At 33.6% G+C, this 15,118-nt stretch overlaps 1 protein-coding gene across 1 annotated transcript in view; it reads left to right on the top strand.

The window, feature by feature from the left end:
- The window catches only part of LOC110458700 (potassium channel subfamily T member 2-like), a 32,269-nt gene extending 18,169 nt beyond the window's left edge, over positions 1 to 14,100 (top strand). The window contains exons 15-24 of the mRNA XM_021510563.1: positions 758 to 930; positions 1,696 to 1,767; positions 2,130 to 2,264; positions 3,641 to 3,752; positions 4,300 to 4,404; positions 5,129 to 5,212; positions 6,157 to 6,294; positions 7,325 to 7,493; positions 8,175 to 8,259; positions 8,665 to 14,100. Coding sequence (XP_021366238.1) covers positions 758 to 930; positions 1,696 to 1,767; positions 2,130 to 2,264; positions 3,641 to 3,752; positions 4,300 to 4,404; positions 5,129 to 5,212; positions 6,157 to 6,294; positions 7,325 to 7,493; positions 8,175 to 8,259; positions 8,665 to 8,998 — 1,407 coding nt within the window. The 3' untranslated portion in view covers positions 8,999 to 14,100. The remainder of the gene's footprint in view (positions 1 to 757; positions 931 to 1,695; positions 1,768 to 2,129; positions 2,265 to 3,640; positions 3,753 to 4,299; positions 4,405 to 5,128; positions 5,213 to 6,156; positions 6,295 to 7,324; positions 7,494 to 8,174; positions 8,260 to 8,664) is intronic.
- The last annotated feature ends 1,018 nt before the right edge of the window (positions 14,101 to 15,118 follow it).

The raw sequence follows: 15,118 nt of genomic DNA, 5'->3' as shown, positions 1-15,118 counted from the left end.
AGTGAAAATAACTATTGTCTAAATAAACATAGCCTAACCAGTGATGTTTCTTTCATAAATGAAAATGTCGTCCTGTATGAACAAGAAGTAGTACTAGTCAATAAATAACAATTCGAAAGGAATAAATAACTGTTACAAAACTATAAATAGTACGACTGATGCCACATGTGGTGCTAGAAACAGTGGCACTTCCGGAGTACGTGGCTTGGCTTTCGGTGTTTTTATCGATGTATGATAATAGTGTCTGTATAGATTTTGTGCTCATTTCATAACTTTCAGTAAATTTGTAATGATTCAAAAGAAAATATGATTTCAAATACATATTCAGCAGTTTGTTTTTAAGCTCCTTACAAATCAAATCAAGTATGTTTTTAACATATTTATTTTAAATGGTTATATATCACACAGTGCCAATTGAATAAGCTTATCGGTGTCATGAAAAGATTAACAAGTTTCTTGATCAAGGAAACCACGATTTCAGCTGTAGTATTTCAGTATTTATCACAGATGGAAACACTCTCGAAGTTTTTTAGATACTTTACAATCGACAGATTTTATGGCAGTCATTATGCGGGGTTCCAAATGTGGTACGAACTAATATGATTTCAGAATTGGTAGCTACAACAGGTCATGAAGTATACCAATCACTTTCCGATAAAAAATAGGGAATTGTATCGTATATCATTACTGCATAGTGACTTTAACAAAATTATATTTCAGTAAAATTGTAATTGTCCATGTTTTTAAATTGTAACAGGACTGTGAGCACTGTACGTACAAGAATGCACGCGATGGCAGATGGACGAACCAGCTGATTATACTGGCAGCAGAACACGCATGCGTCGGGATCCACAATTTTATCGTCCCTCTCCGGTCACATTTCATCAGTATGAACTCCCTCAGTCCGATCATTCTGCTTTTGAATGAAAGGTTAATTATTATTTCAAAAACATTGTTTTCTACTACCTTATATCAATACATATTCAATTTTTATCTGTGAAATATAAAGTTTTGTCGTGATAAGTAATAGATAGTACATTTTTACCAGTGAAATATGAAGTTTTACAGTAATAAGTAAAAGATATTACATTTTTACCAGTGAAATATATAGATTTACAGTGAATGTAGCATATAACATTATTACTGATGAAATGTAAACTTTTTCACTGATTAGTTATTATAATTCATGAAATATAAGTTTACAATTAAACCGCTTCCCGTGGATTCTTATCAATTCCCTTCTTTCGATACATTATCAAACCCCTTTTAAACGTCCATCATTTTCTGAACAAATGGTGACATGGTATGGAAAGTCAACAGTTTGCAAAAGAGACTTAAGAAAAATGGTTACACTGCTTTGTATTGTAGTGTAGTTCTTTTGTTGCAGACAATATCTATTACCTAATTTTAAAGGTGCAATCAGCTATGTGTGTCGTACGTTCATCTTTGCAGTACTAAACACAAATTCCCTTTCACTTACTACTATTCTTTGTGGTTTAGTTGTGGAAAAATATATTTGTGACTAAAAATAAAAAAGTCAATTTTACAGTGTTTTTTCTTTAATGGATTAGTAACCTAACGTGTTAACTTTGGAAAGGTGTAATTATAGACATTATAAAAGACATTCCTTTGCATCCAGTAAATAATTATGGATGAATAATATCCTTTAATATATATTTTGTATCGTTAATACAGGCCGACGAACCTATTTTTGGAAACAATAGGGCATTTTCCTTTAGTTTACTGGATTCAGGGAAAGATTACAAGGTTGGTTTATTATTTTTTATATTTTTTGTTTATACGTCAAGTATCATCTTATCTGTTGATATCATTAATTCATACAATACTCATTCATAAAGAACATTTGAATTTTGAGTAATAAAGTATAGTCCAATTTCATTCCTTTTTATAATACGTCCCATTTATTCAATGCTTTATTGGCTGTCTGAACTAAGAGGAGGTCCACCAATCTGTACTCTGTTGATTCGAATTTAAATTCATTGTATAATTTTCACCTTAAAGTCAATTTTTAACTCACATACACGATCTTAACTATAATTTACAATGTCAGCTACCTGATGAGCCCATTTTCATGTCATTGTGCAATATTTTAATTCTTTTTAAACTAGTATAGACGATCTGATCTTAGCCGGGATCCACAAAGTCAGCCATCTGGTGATAGTAAATCACGAGACAAAATCAAAAGAAATGGAGAAGACTATGGTGGACTCTGAATCTATAGTCGCGGTTCAAACAATTCTTAAGTGAGTGTTAATTATGCATTGTGTTTACATCTTTATTGCAACAGTTTGTTATAAGTTTTGCTCCATTGTCACTACGCAAGTTCTTTATATGATAACGTGACATGTACTTGGATTTGACCTAGGTTTGAAAGACTGGTGTCGACGATGATGAGGAAGACGCTAAGTTTTGCAGGATCTTATTATTCTAGGTCTTTTTCAAGGATATCCATGTTAATATTTCATTTGTTTTTGTATTTTGCCCTTGTTTTATCAATTTTGAGTTCGTATACAATTTTTGAGTCATCGGTATTCTCCTTTTTTCATCTATATATGTTATAGTTGTTATCGCGAAACCCCAGAACCAAAGTATGGCACACAAGGCTTGGACAAACGTCACCAAATGTCTTTGTGGTCAATGAATAAGATCATATTGATATTTATGTTAAACGTGACACGATGTATTAACATATGTTGTTAATATCCGGTTGTATACTGACGTCATTTTGACTACATTGTATACATCGGTCTTAAAGACAAGATAGCACTGTATTAAAGTCATTGCTCGGAAAACAGGTTTTCAGTGAAACTAGGAGACATCACGTTTTCAATTTGCATATATGAGATTTCAATAAAGTGATATGTTTTCGATGACCCTTGATACAGGTTAAATGAAAAAGGAGCGTCGTTGCATTATTAACATGTATTGGTTGTCTCTTAGCACATATGGTATCATAAACATGTTGGTATTTAGAGCTATTGTGACTGCATGTGCTGCACACAGGGGCACTCTTGCCCCGTAAAATTTACGGCTTTTACTGTTAAAATATCGATACTGGCCAAGTGTGAATTTCGCCCTTCATATTTATTACACCTAGTATGGCGTGTACCACATATTCGCTGTTGTGATTAATTTGCCGTTTTACGGAAGGGAAAAATAGGTAAACGTTTACTGGTACACATATTATAGAGTTATAGCTGACGTTAAACTTTATTAATTCTAAATATTATCAGCAGAACAAGGGGGACACAGTCTTTCACTTCTTAAAAGAAGTAATAGGCTGAACGTAAGGGAAAAAACAATTTGATGAGCTGATTGTAAATCATTAGAACTATCTTTCAGATGCTAAATATCCGTCACCAACAATACAATAATTTGCTGAATATCCGTCACCAGCAATCAAATAATTTGCTGAATATCCGTCACCAGCAATCAAATAATTTAAAGCCCGATTGGATAAACGCTGGAACAACCTGTATGTTTCAATAACTAAATAACTATATAACGTTTCGTATTGGGGACTAATTTTAATCCGATCTGGATACATAGGCAACCATGCCTGCGTCCAGCATTATTATATCATTATATGGAATATTGTATCATTATGTTATTTTTTTAGACTATTTCCAAACACCAACATCATTACCGAACTCAGTCAGGCTTCCAACATTCGCTTCATGCAGTTCCAGGCTAACAACGAGTATACTCGCCAAGTGTCTAAACTGGAAAGGGTAAGAAAGATATCTTCACCGTATTGAATAAACACATTTCTTTTATTCGCTGTATTCCACATGGTGATGAGGCACAAACTTAAAAAAATGATTTTTCATTCTTTTGCCTTTAAGAACCATTGGTGAGTCTTAAATAAATAAAATGACTATATGTAGCAGTACACATGTGTCTGTAGTAATAATGTTAATTTTTACCGACGTGGTTAGCATGTATGGCGTTAAGAACCTTAGCTGACATTTCAAACTCTCTAAGACCAAACAAGAATTGAATAACAAGGCAATTCTCATAATCGCATACAGTCACATCGAAGGTAGTCAAGGGGCTGACTAGCTTATATAGATAAAGTTTTAGATCTGGCCACATCCGGTCATTGTGGTAATTCCTATGTCCGGTATTATGTTTGATGCATTAGGCGAACAGTAATTGCGGTTTATAATTTTCATAGAGAATAAAGGGTATGTCAATGGTGTATCACTGAAGTAATTTTTCTAGAACTCTTTGAAGAAGATTTTCCTGGTAAAATATGCATGTGTTATTTTATTGCAGAAACTAAAGGAACGAATGAGTTCCACGTTATCCCATATATTCCGAACTCCGTTTGCTGCGGGACAGGTCTTTAGTGCCAGTATGCTGGACAGTCTTCTGTATCAGGTTTGTCGTAAAATCGTTTTTATCTGAATAGAAAATGTAAAATATATGTTTTAATATACTTTTTATATCGAGGTAAGGGTACGATATATTTTAGACTTTCTCTTGACAATACTGTTCTTTAGCAAACGAACTATATAATCATCATTGGATCGTGAACACTTTGTTGTTGTGATATATTTTTTGTTGAAGAACTGATTTTGCATCGGAGAAATATTATATTATGATTATTTCTCTCTATTTAAAAGAAAATTAATGAATTTTCGTTACATGCATACATTGTATTACCATTCTAGCAACAAAATGTCATTGCAAGTTGAAGTATTATTTTGGACTTTGGAGAAAGGAAAACGTGAACAAGTTTTTGACATGAATAGTCGGATTTTGTTTAGTTATTAAAAAGGTTTTAATCAGTTTTAGTAAATAATCCTTATGTACACAGCTAGTAGTCATTTTTGTGATCACGCCTTGCTTTGCACATATCATGACATTTACATTCCATAGCAAAACGCAAGCGATATTTCAACGTTCCATTTTTTGGCATTAGAAGTCCGTTTTTTCAAATTGTGAGAAAATATGCTTTTTACAAAGTGTAAAAACCCTTTTTTTAAACATCGATAAAAACAAATGTTGTTTTGAAAACTGACAATACAACATTAATTGAAAATGAATCAAATCGACAAATTTCTACGAAAACACAATTGAACTACTTGTTTTTTTCTTTCAGACGTTCGTTAAGGGTTATCTGATTACATTTGTACGACTGTTACTGGGAATAGATGCCGAGGACAATTCTGGTCACTTATCAAGTGTAAGTAAAAACGATCAGCAAAAGTTGCACATTTCATTTGTTTTAAGTTTTAAGATTCGACAGCATATACTATACTCTTCTGCATTGGTGATGATCGTTGACGTGGAAGAAAGTGTTGAACGGTGGTTTAATTTTTCGAGATGCATATTAGGTTGTCTTCATATTGATATATTGCACGGAGGCTGGAGATATTGAGGGTCAGAGAGGGATCCACTGATGCATTGAGCCAATGCAAAGAAAAGGAGATTTATTACCTCTGGCCGCATATTTCCACTAAAAAAACCACTTAAATTTTGGGGCTGAGCTATGTGAAGGCTTGTCATTGATCCAGTATGTGTGCTAGGATGAATATTATATATAAATATGCAATTAGGGTTTATATGGAAACAAATATTAAGAATATTTTTAGTTTTTTCTTCGCCTCATTTGGACTTAACATTTTACAACAAAAATCACTGGAGACAAACTATTTGGGTCAGTTCTGTGAGTGTTTTACGCTGTGAATGCTGATAGTTTGCATTGAGTCTCAATAGAGTATAACAATAATGTAGAAATGTAAAATATAAACTTCATAAACTTTATCTATTTTACAACAATTGTGAAACAAATTATTTCAACTTATATTAACCACTTTTGTTGTCCCAGATATTAGCGCGTGGGGGGTCTTATTGTGGGAGTAAACCGAAGTACCCGTAGAAAAAAAACACCTGGTCGGGCAGTCACCCAATAACTTTTTCACGTCCGATCGGGAAAACGAACCCCGACCGCCTTTCACAGTGCACTATCCACTTAATAACCCAAACACTCCTACAATAATGTAGTGGAACCGCTGCTAGGATTTATTTTTATTCAAAACCATTAGTTTGTGAAGAAAATTAAAGCAATAGTTCGATATTTGATTATGGATTATGGGATGAAGATGTTATTGTTTGTTTTTTATATAGATTCGTGTTAAAAACATGACTTTGGCAAGGTACCGGACATTTGGAGAACTATACCACGGAATGGCTACCACAACTGGGGAAGTACCTATTGCTATTTATAGAACAGAGAAATCACTATCCGGAACACAAGGAAATGACGTAAGATTTTTAAATGGTCTGAATTCAGCAAAAAAAATGTTCTTATCTGAAAGCATCAGTTATTCTATCGCAGTTATGCCTTACTTGTAAGAATAATTAAATGATTTTTTTGAGGAAGTCCTATGTTTAAAAAGTTCATAAATACAAATAGCTCGTAATCAAGTTTTCGAAAATTTCCTTTATAGCGTTCGCTATGAAATACAAATTGTAACGCAGTATGTTGCTATGTTAACATGAAATTTGGTCGAAGATGCTAGACTGTCATTGTCGACATTATTTGGCAATCGTCAATTAACGATTAAGGGATTCCACATGATATCTTTATATATTTAATTGTTTTAACTAGCTTACTAAACAAAAATAAAGGTGGTAATGATATTTTATTTTAAACACAGGACATCTTCAATATATTATAATGTTTCAAATATTTTAATGATACAGTTGTGGTAATTTAACTAATATGTTTCTGTGATGTACCGATTTGTATACGGACACGGCTAGCAGTGTGTTAAATCAAAAACAGAAAACAAAAAAACAAGATAACATCGAAATGTAGGCAAAATCGTTAATTTGACTGAATCACCGTCATTCACATAGTGGTGTTCAGGTTTGTGTTTAATTTTTTTGTTTAACATCGGTTGGATTATTGTGAAGTTAACCCTAATCCCTGAGTGTGTTTGTTTTACATTACTTTCGTATAGTACTGGTGAACCGATTAATCTTAAGAATATGCTTAGATTCTTGTGAAATGGGGATGTTTGCTGCTGGCACATTGTATATCCTTGTCACCTGTTGTGAAATTGATTATCAATTAAGGGAATATACTGGCAAACGATGTATATGTTCTTCGTCGTCTTCTATAAGTATTTGAAGCAGGGTCCTTTTAAATGTTTTTTTTTTCCATTGTGCTCCTACCGGCAAAAACAGAAACTAAATCTTCCAATGTTTCGGATTCCACTAGTGATCTCTAGGTGGCTCTTTATCCTTTGCAAGCATTGAAAAAGAAACTGTTGTTTTTTTTTTTGCTCAGGGCACAGTTAATAACAATGAAGATGGAAAGAAGAACGGACTGATTGAAGCACACAACCGCCCATCTCTCCCGAAGGGACCCTTCCTGGGCAATCATATGCAAAACAGCGATATGAACGACCTTGTGAGGAATCGGCTAGAAAGTCTCGGAATGGACTCGGATGATTACGGTATTTAAATAATATCATGAACATCTTTAACATTTTAATTGTGATTTTGTCTTAAAACAAGTCCATTGTATTGTTAGAAAATGGCAATCTGTTACGTTTTCGTTTCTGAAATACGGTAAAATTTGATGTTTGTATAAGCACTTATTTGGCTTACGACCCTATTACATAGAGCACAATACTTGGTCCACGACCAGAGCGTTTCTTACTAATTGTGATGCATCATGACCAATTCCGTAAGAATGAATAGAGACTTGATTATACTGAAAAAAATTGTCCCTGCCAAACGAAATAGTTTTGATTGGTGTACTTGGTTAAAAACCACTTGTTCTTTTACAATTCAAGTAATGTATTTTCTTTTGTGAAATGAACAGTACAATGTAGATTGTATGTGTATTAACCAAAAATATTAGAATATGAAACAAATCAATTTATCAAACAACTGTATATGCACAACAAAGGTGTTCCCCTTAAGACAATATATAAAAATCGAAATTCATTCATAACCCGTTCATAGGAGATTTTAAGATCTGTTCACGTGCACAGAATCCAGCATATGAGATTGTGAGAATGTATTGAAATTTGTTTATATATTTATAGCTCATATTTAAAGCATTTAGTGAAGCAGATTCAATAAAATAATTTCATGCTGACTTTGATGTTTGTCTTCGTTTTAATTTTCAGTCGTAGACGACTTGAAAGACAATGAAATTTCATATGTTATACTTAACCCAACGCCAAAGAGAAAACTGAGAGTTGGGGATAGTGTGTAAGTTTGATATAATAAGATTACCTATGAAGCTTTACTCCAGTATTTACAAGGCGTTAACTGATCAGAAGTCTGAAACGCCTAGAACAATAACATTCCCTATACCTTTAAAGGGTGATATAAGTTTTGTACAGTTAGTTACACATTATGTGTTTGTACCAAATAATCATATACATAAATCACACTGTTGATCGTTTCATATTCGATAACTGTTAAAGTATTTCTGCTCTTTGCAATGTTGTGACAACAGTTAAATGCTTAATAAAAAAATTTGTTGTGCGTGTAATCAATCATATAGGTATCAACAACAGATACATAACCATCTTATTTTCGTACATAAATAAGACATTATCTTAGGGAGAAAGAATAACACTATTGAAATTGTGTTACGTGGTGTGGTTTCAGATATGTGGTACAGCCAAGCAGTATGGCAGCAATACCCCACAAGCAGCGGTGGAATCGGGCGAGGTCAATCAGACTAAAAAATAAAGAACAAAATGGAAACGTCAGGACTCCACGATCCACGTCACCTTATTCGACCACCCCTCGGTCAACTTCTCCAACGTTGTCGTCTCCAGGGTCCTCGTCCCCAATTACACTCGATGCTAACGAAAAAGGGCAACCACCGAGAGTGAACTTTATCTCGCCTTCTCCTAGTCCAGAACAAGATAAAAGCGGAAGATTTACTATCGTACCTTCCTCCGAACGACTAGGAAAAACACGAAACAGCATTAGTTAGTGTGAGTGTGTGTCTTTGTTAATATCGTCGTTGGTTATGCTTTTTTCGAGTTATTAAGTTTTCGAAATTTGTCATGTTTTTCAACATGTACGGTTAACATGTAGCTGAACAAAGCGATGAGCAGGCATTAACGTCTCTGGTAATCGGTAGACTACCACCGTGTTTCTAAGAGTTATCAATTATAACTTCTTTCTTTATAAAGCGATTGCTGTACGTATGCTGCCGCATTTATTTTTGTATTTCTTCACGATTCCGAATATTGTAGCTAATCATAATCTTTATCACCAATTAATAGCGTTACCCACCAATTTCGACTACGAATACTGAATTCCATAATGAATAGCCATTAGCCTGTCATAATTTTGTTGTAAATATTAACTTAAATGATCAAGAAATATTCGTGATCAAAATGATTGTTACACAATAAATAAATAATTCAATGTGGGCAATATTTAAACGCTGTTGAAATAAGTATTCGAGCATAATGATAGACATCCTAAATACACCAGGATTATCGTTTTTCTTACGCTGTCTTCTCCCCTGGAATATGTCATAACCAAATAGCAGGCTCAGTGTGTGCTACTTTGACAAGCTTTGCAGTCATTTTGGAAATATGTAATATGAAAGTTTTTATAAAGGCATACACCATCGTCTCATCGTTGTACAGGTAAACAATATAAATCACTCAATCAAAGCTTGACAAAGGGACGTTTACTACGTACATTGTTTGTTTATAAAGATAATTATAGAAACTGTATCAACCTTTCGTTGACTTGAGACCTCTCAATTAACTAGCCGCGTGCCTTCAATTTTACCATTACATATTTAAGGGGGGCAGAAATCGTAGGTGAGCGCAACATATGGAATGTCAAGGCTGAAAGCAAGATAATATCAGAAGTGACTGTTATATGGGCATTAAAACAGATGGCACAAGATCCCACCGGTTTATCGCACATGATCAAAGGCTTACAGTGACCTTTATAGTGTCTTGTTTGTTAAAATAAGTAGATTTTTATCGAATACGAACTTTTGTTTTATTAAGTAATGTTGGTTTGTTCTTATATAAGAACGCAAGAATTATTGTGAAATTAGTTTAGAATTTCTACCAAATCAACACCCTTGAATCGGTGTTGGATTTCCCCAATTTAAATACTCAGGTATAGTTCTCAGTGTAAATAATTGAATTTCTCTCAATAAAAAACCCCATTAATGTTAAAAAACCCAGGTATATTTTTGGATTGGTATCAATTAAATTTCAATGTTTATCGCAAGATATAAATACAAAAGTGTACCACTGTATTGTTTCCGATGTCTAATTTATAATTGCCAAGGCATAATTTTTGCAATCTTTTGCAAAACATCACTCACAAAAATCGTCTTTTGCTGTGAATTTCTCTTATAAATGCCAAAAAATAAAAATAAAAATGTCATTGTCATACATTCAAAATACCATGTCATTGATAATCGAATGCCAAACTGTTTTAGCTCACCTGGCCCGAAGCTAATGCCATGGCTTATCGTCCGTCGTCCTGTTTCCCTCGTCCGTCAACTTCTTCCTTTAAATCGGTACTGGTCCTTAACGGCTCTGAGGATTTTGACCAAATTTAGTCAGGAGCATTATTGACCAAAGGGTTCTCAGTTTATATAAACGGAGGGTATAGCCCCCTAGAGGCAGAGGGGCGGGGCCAAATAGAGGGAAAATAGGTAAATCTCCAAAATTCTTCTTCCTATCGACCAATATAAGGATTTTGATCAATTTGTTATAGAGCATCACGTTGAATAACTCCTGATTGCATTATCTAAAAATTAACAGGCTCAAAACAGCCAAATACATTCCGATCTTTTCTTTTCAAAAAATAATTGCTTAAATCACAATTGTTTTATGTTTTTTATGTCTCGTGAATTTGGCTGTTGGCGGTCCTCGTCGGACCTGTTTGAGTGACTGCTTTAATAAAGCGTACACACTCTGCCGGTAGGCCTATCGATGTCCGCATCAGTCCGATTTGCAGACGATCATTAAACTACTTTAAATCGTGTATTTTATAAAAAAAAAAATGAAAGATTTATCCGCATATAAGATTTAATCTTTTTTGAAAGTTATTGTTGTGAAAACAACATCGTTTTATCCCAATTCCATGTTCTGCCCATGCCAGGCGACAACAGCTATTTGCCACATGCTTTCTTATTAATTCCATGTGTTGGCATGGTTACTTAAACAGCGTGTATGTATATGCACCTGTCATTGTTAGACCATTTAGATTTACAGGTGGAAATATGTCAGTTGTAGCTTGGTCAATGATTTATTATACTGAAAATGATCATATACAAATGTAGGAGATGGGATGACTTTCATGTCATTTTGACATATTTCTAGTTTTTGAAGGGATTTTAATCAAACTTCTTCTAGAGTATCTAGAGCACCCCCAAACCCACACCAACCCCTAAGGTCCAGATCAATCCCTGAAGGCTACCTCCTTGGGACATAATATGGACACTCATTTCTTGGCGTCTTATCCTCCAAAACAGATTTACATGTAGTTCTTCTTGCAACTTTGCTTCTTGTACTCTTTTGATAACCCTGTTTGCTACTCAGCCGGTTTTGAATTGAAGTAAAATACTAGATGAGCTATTAAGGCCCCTGTGACTCTTGTGATGGTAACTATAACAACCAAAATGTTCTTATATCTTCTATATATCCTGCCGTTATTGGATTTTGATTTAACTGTGTCAATTTCGTTACGAAATAATTTAAATTGGTGCGTCTCCGATATCACATTCATCCCACAGGCTTTTAATTACTACAGCATTCCAATAAATTCAACATATCTAACTTAACATAACAGTATGGCGTCAGTTGGCGGCAAATGTCTGAAAAATGAATTATTAATTGGTGCAACACAGGATACGTTTTTTATGATATCTTGGGATAGAACTTCTAATTATTTGTCTGAATGTAGTTCTGAACAAAAAGTTACTGAGGATTTAACGAGAATATTTTCGAAAACTGGCATGAATAATTAACAAATGCTTATCGAACAACTTCCTGATTGACCTGCCTATGCCTTTATATGTGACTGCTCGTTGTTTGACGTGTCTTCCCCTGTGTGTGTGTGTGTGTGTGCGTGTGTTAGGAGGGAGGGGGGGGGGGGTTTGATAATGATTCTTCCACAACCTTAAATTACTCATTCGCCACGTCGTTGTATTGTTAAGTGTAGGGGCTTGTACTGTCTAATATACGCAAAAATGTTCGAGTGATTTAGATATTTATAAATGTTGTAGTTTTACTTTCATAAAATATAACAAGTGCATATAGTTACCGATGTGTTCATTTACCAATTTAATGTAATGAAATAGATATTCCTGAATTTCATAAATCAATTTCCAACATCACAAACATTCCGCAGCCGTTATATCAACAAACGATTTTGTAAATTACATGATGCCCTGAATTATCGAATTTAGTTCATTTTGATTAAGAGCATCTTGCTAATTTCGCAGGTTTTTTAAAAAGAATTCCGTCAGTTATTCTATTTCACAGTGTCGCTAATTTCAATCGTACAAATTTCTTTTCGTTCTAGTTTTAAACTGTTCCCTTAGTTTTTATTTCTTTTTACTTACTCTACTAGGTATTGTTTTAGTCTAGCCTAATTTGTTGTCGGTAAGGACAACTTCGTTAGTTTTTGAATTGGACAGATGCATTAGTACTTGCTTTAGACGACTTCATTAGTTCTTATTTTAGTCGTGCCTAGTCAGTTCTCGGAAAAGACAGTGCTAATTATTTTTAATTGACAGTTAAATTAGTTTTTTAAACGTCTCCATTAGTTTTTGTTTTAGACGGCTTCATTAGTTTTTGTTATAGACAGCCATATAAGCTCTTGTTTTAGATGCCCCCGTCAGGTTTTGTTATACAGCCCTGTTAGGTCTTGGCCAAGACGAGTCCGCCGATTCCTGTTTCAAACAGTCTCGTCAGTTCTTGTTCTAAGCATCTAAGTAAAGTCCTGACCTGAACAAATTCATTATTATTTCTTGTTTAAGGTAGAAGTTTTGTTTACTTTTACTTTAGATAGTTCCGAAAGCATACCACTGCTGTAAAAAGTCAGTCCTGTTAAACAGTGGAACTTTGTCTTATTTTATATAAATATCCCGGCGCCAGTAGAGTTTCGTTTAAGACTGTTACATTATTTTTGTCTTAAACATTCCTTAAGTTCTCAATTTTATATGTAAACAATTCAATACTTTGATAGCTTCCCGCTGAGTTTATTCTTTGTCAACAAGTAGTATTAGTTTCATTGTATTGTAAGCGCTGTTATGTGTCTTCTGAAACTTTTCCTATATTTCCTCCCTTTAGTTAATTCGGGTTTCCCCCTTAAGACGTCATCGTTTGTTGAACTTGCTTTATACTCTTCTGGTAGTTTGAATAATTGAGATTCCTGCCAGTACCATTAGGAAAAGAGTTTTAAATGTAATCTTTAAATTAACATTAAGTATTGTTGATACTGCGATTCGGTAGTATGATGATATAGCATAATTTAGCTATTTTTTAAATAAGTATTTTCCTCTCATTATTTTTATAGATAATGCTAAAATATTCTTGCCTTATATGATAAACAATATGCAAACATACTCGTTGTCCTTTGGTTAAAAATCGATAAAGTAATCGGTGATTATGTTGTGAAACCGACTATTTTACTATGTGTAAATATCAGTAATATAACTGTACATTTTCTTTCACTAAAATTAAAACCATTTCCGAAGCAGTACATTTAGGCTTCGGATGCAGGATTGCTTTATTTTAAAGTGAATACCATGATCTAATTTCTCCTGATCAATAGATTTGCCTGCATTATTTAATGTTTTGAAGAAATAACAGCGAAAACCATTAAAAAACAACGAGAATATATCTATGCAAATGACGTCAAACTGTATTTATAGTTTGTTGTCATTGTTTGATTTTTCATGAACCAAATGATCTGAGATTGCTATTATATCGTTGATACCTGATGTTTTGTTGTTAACCATATTGTTATGTAAACCTGTCATGAAATGATTATCTTTTGTATGATTTTCATAACCAAAATAACGAATAAAAATTTGTTCAAGGATATTACTTTTTTTTTTATATATTTTGTCTATGTAATTTAATTTTAGGCTAATCCTCCGATCTTTAAGTTTATCATTGGAGGAAGAACCGACATTATCGCATATCTTAAAAAAGAAAGACAACACATAAAGTGAGGACGTAGTATACAGTATCACAGTTTTTGGCGCGGTATTCTTACTTCTGATTGGTTTGAATTACCCAGCGATGAAATCACAGCACTAGGCTGTGTTTTATACAAAATTAAACAAAATGAATAAATATTCATTGACAATGACCATAACAGTGATGCCTGCGTTTTTAGATTAAATTATGAGGGATAACCATACTTATTTTTGGGATTATACGGTATATTCCGAAAAAGTAACTTTGTGCACTTTGTGCATAAACAATTACGTGAATTTAAAAAAAGTGCACACATTTTTTCGGTATATACCTTATACCCAAAAATAATCCAAGTTATTTCCTAATTATTTTTAACATATTGTCAGGTATTTCAAATCCAGGTTTGTATCGCAGACCGCCTTTCAGCGCTCCAAACAACATGCCCACCTATCTCGTCCTGTCTCACTTAGACTACTAATTTATTTCTTTTAATTGAAATTGATCATTTCAGTAAATCCATGACAATTTTGGGGAACACAGAAGAAGAACAACTTTTAGAGTATATAAGTGTAACCAACAATATTTGTCAAATGAAATAAACGTGCTCTAAATAACAAATAATTTATGAATGAAAATAAATATATAAATGAATATCGATAAAAATGAATATTACGAAAACACAGAGAGCAGACTGCGTTCCAGACTCATATAATTCCCTACATCCCAAGTGGCAGTTGCATGATACTTAAGCATTGAACTGTTTTTGTATGATGTTTATGATCTATTTGAATGACACGGCTTTGCAAGCAAACAACATAATGCGCGCTATTTTAACAAACACTTCAATGTTATTCCACAATTCAGTATAATTACAATTGCGTATGATATGGCTATAGGGTGATTTAAGTTTTTCAAAA

Source organism: Mizuhopecten yessoensis, unplaced genomic scaffold (assembly GCF_002113885.1).
Source record: "Mizuhopecten yessoensis strain PY_sf001 unplaced genomic scaffold, ASM211388v2 scaffold9709, whole genome shotgun sequence".
Taxonomy (NCBI): domain Eukaryota; kingdom Metazoa; phylum Mollusca; class Bivalvia; order Pectinida; family Pectinidae; genus Mizuhopecten; species Mizuhopecten yessoensis.
Note: the sequence above shows the minus strand (reverse complement) of the source record. Positions and strands in the feature narration are given on the sequence as shown.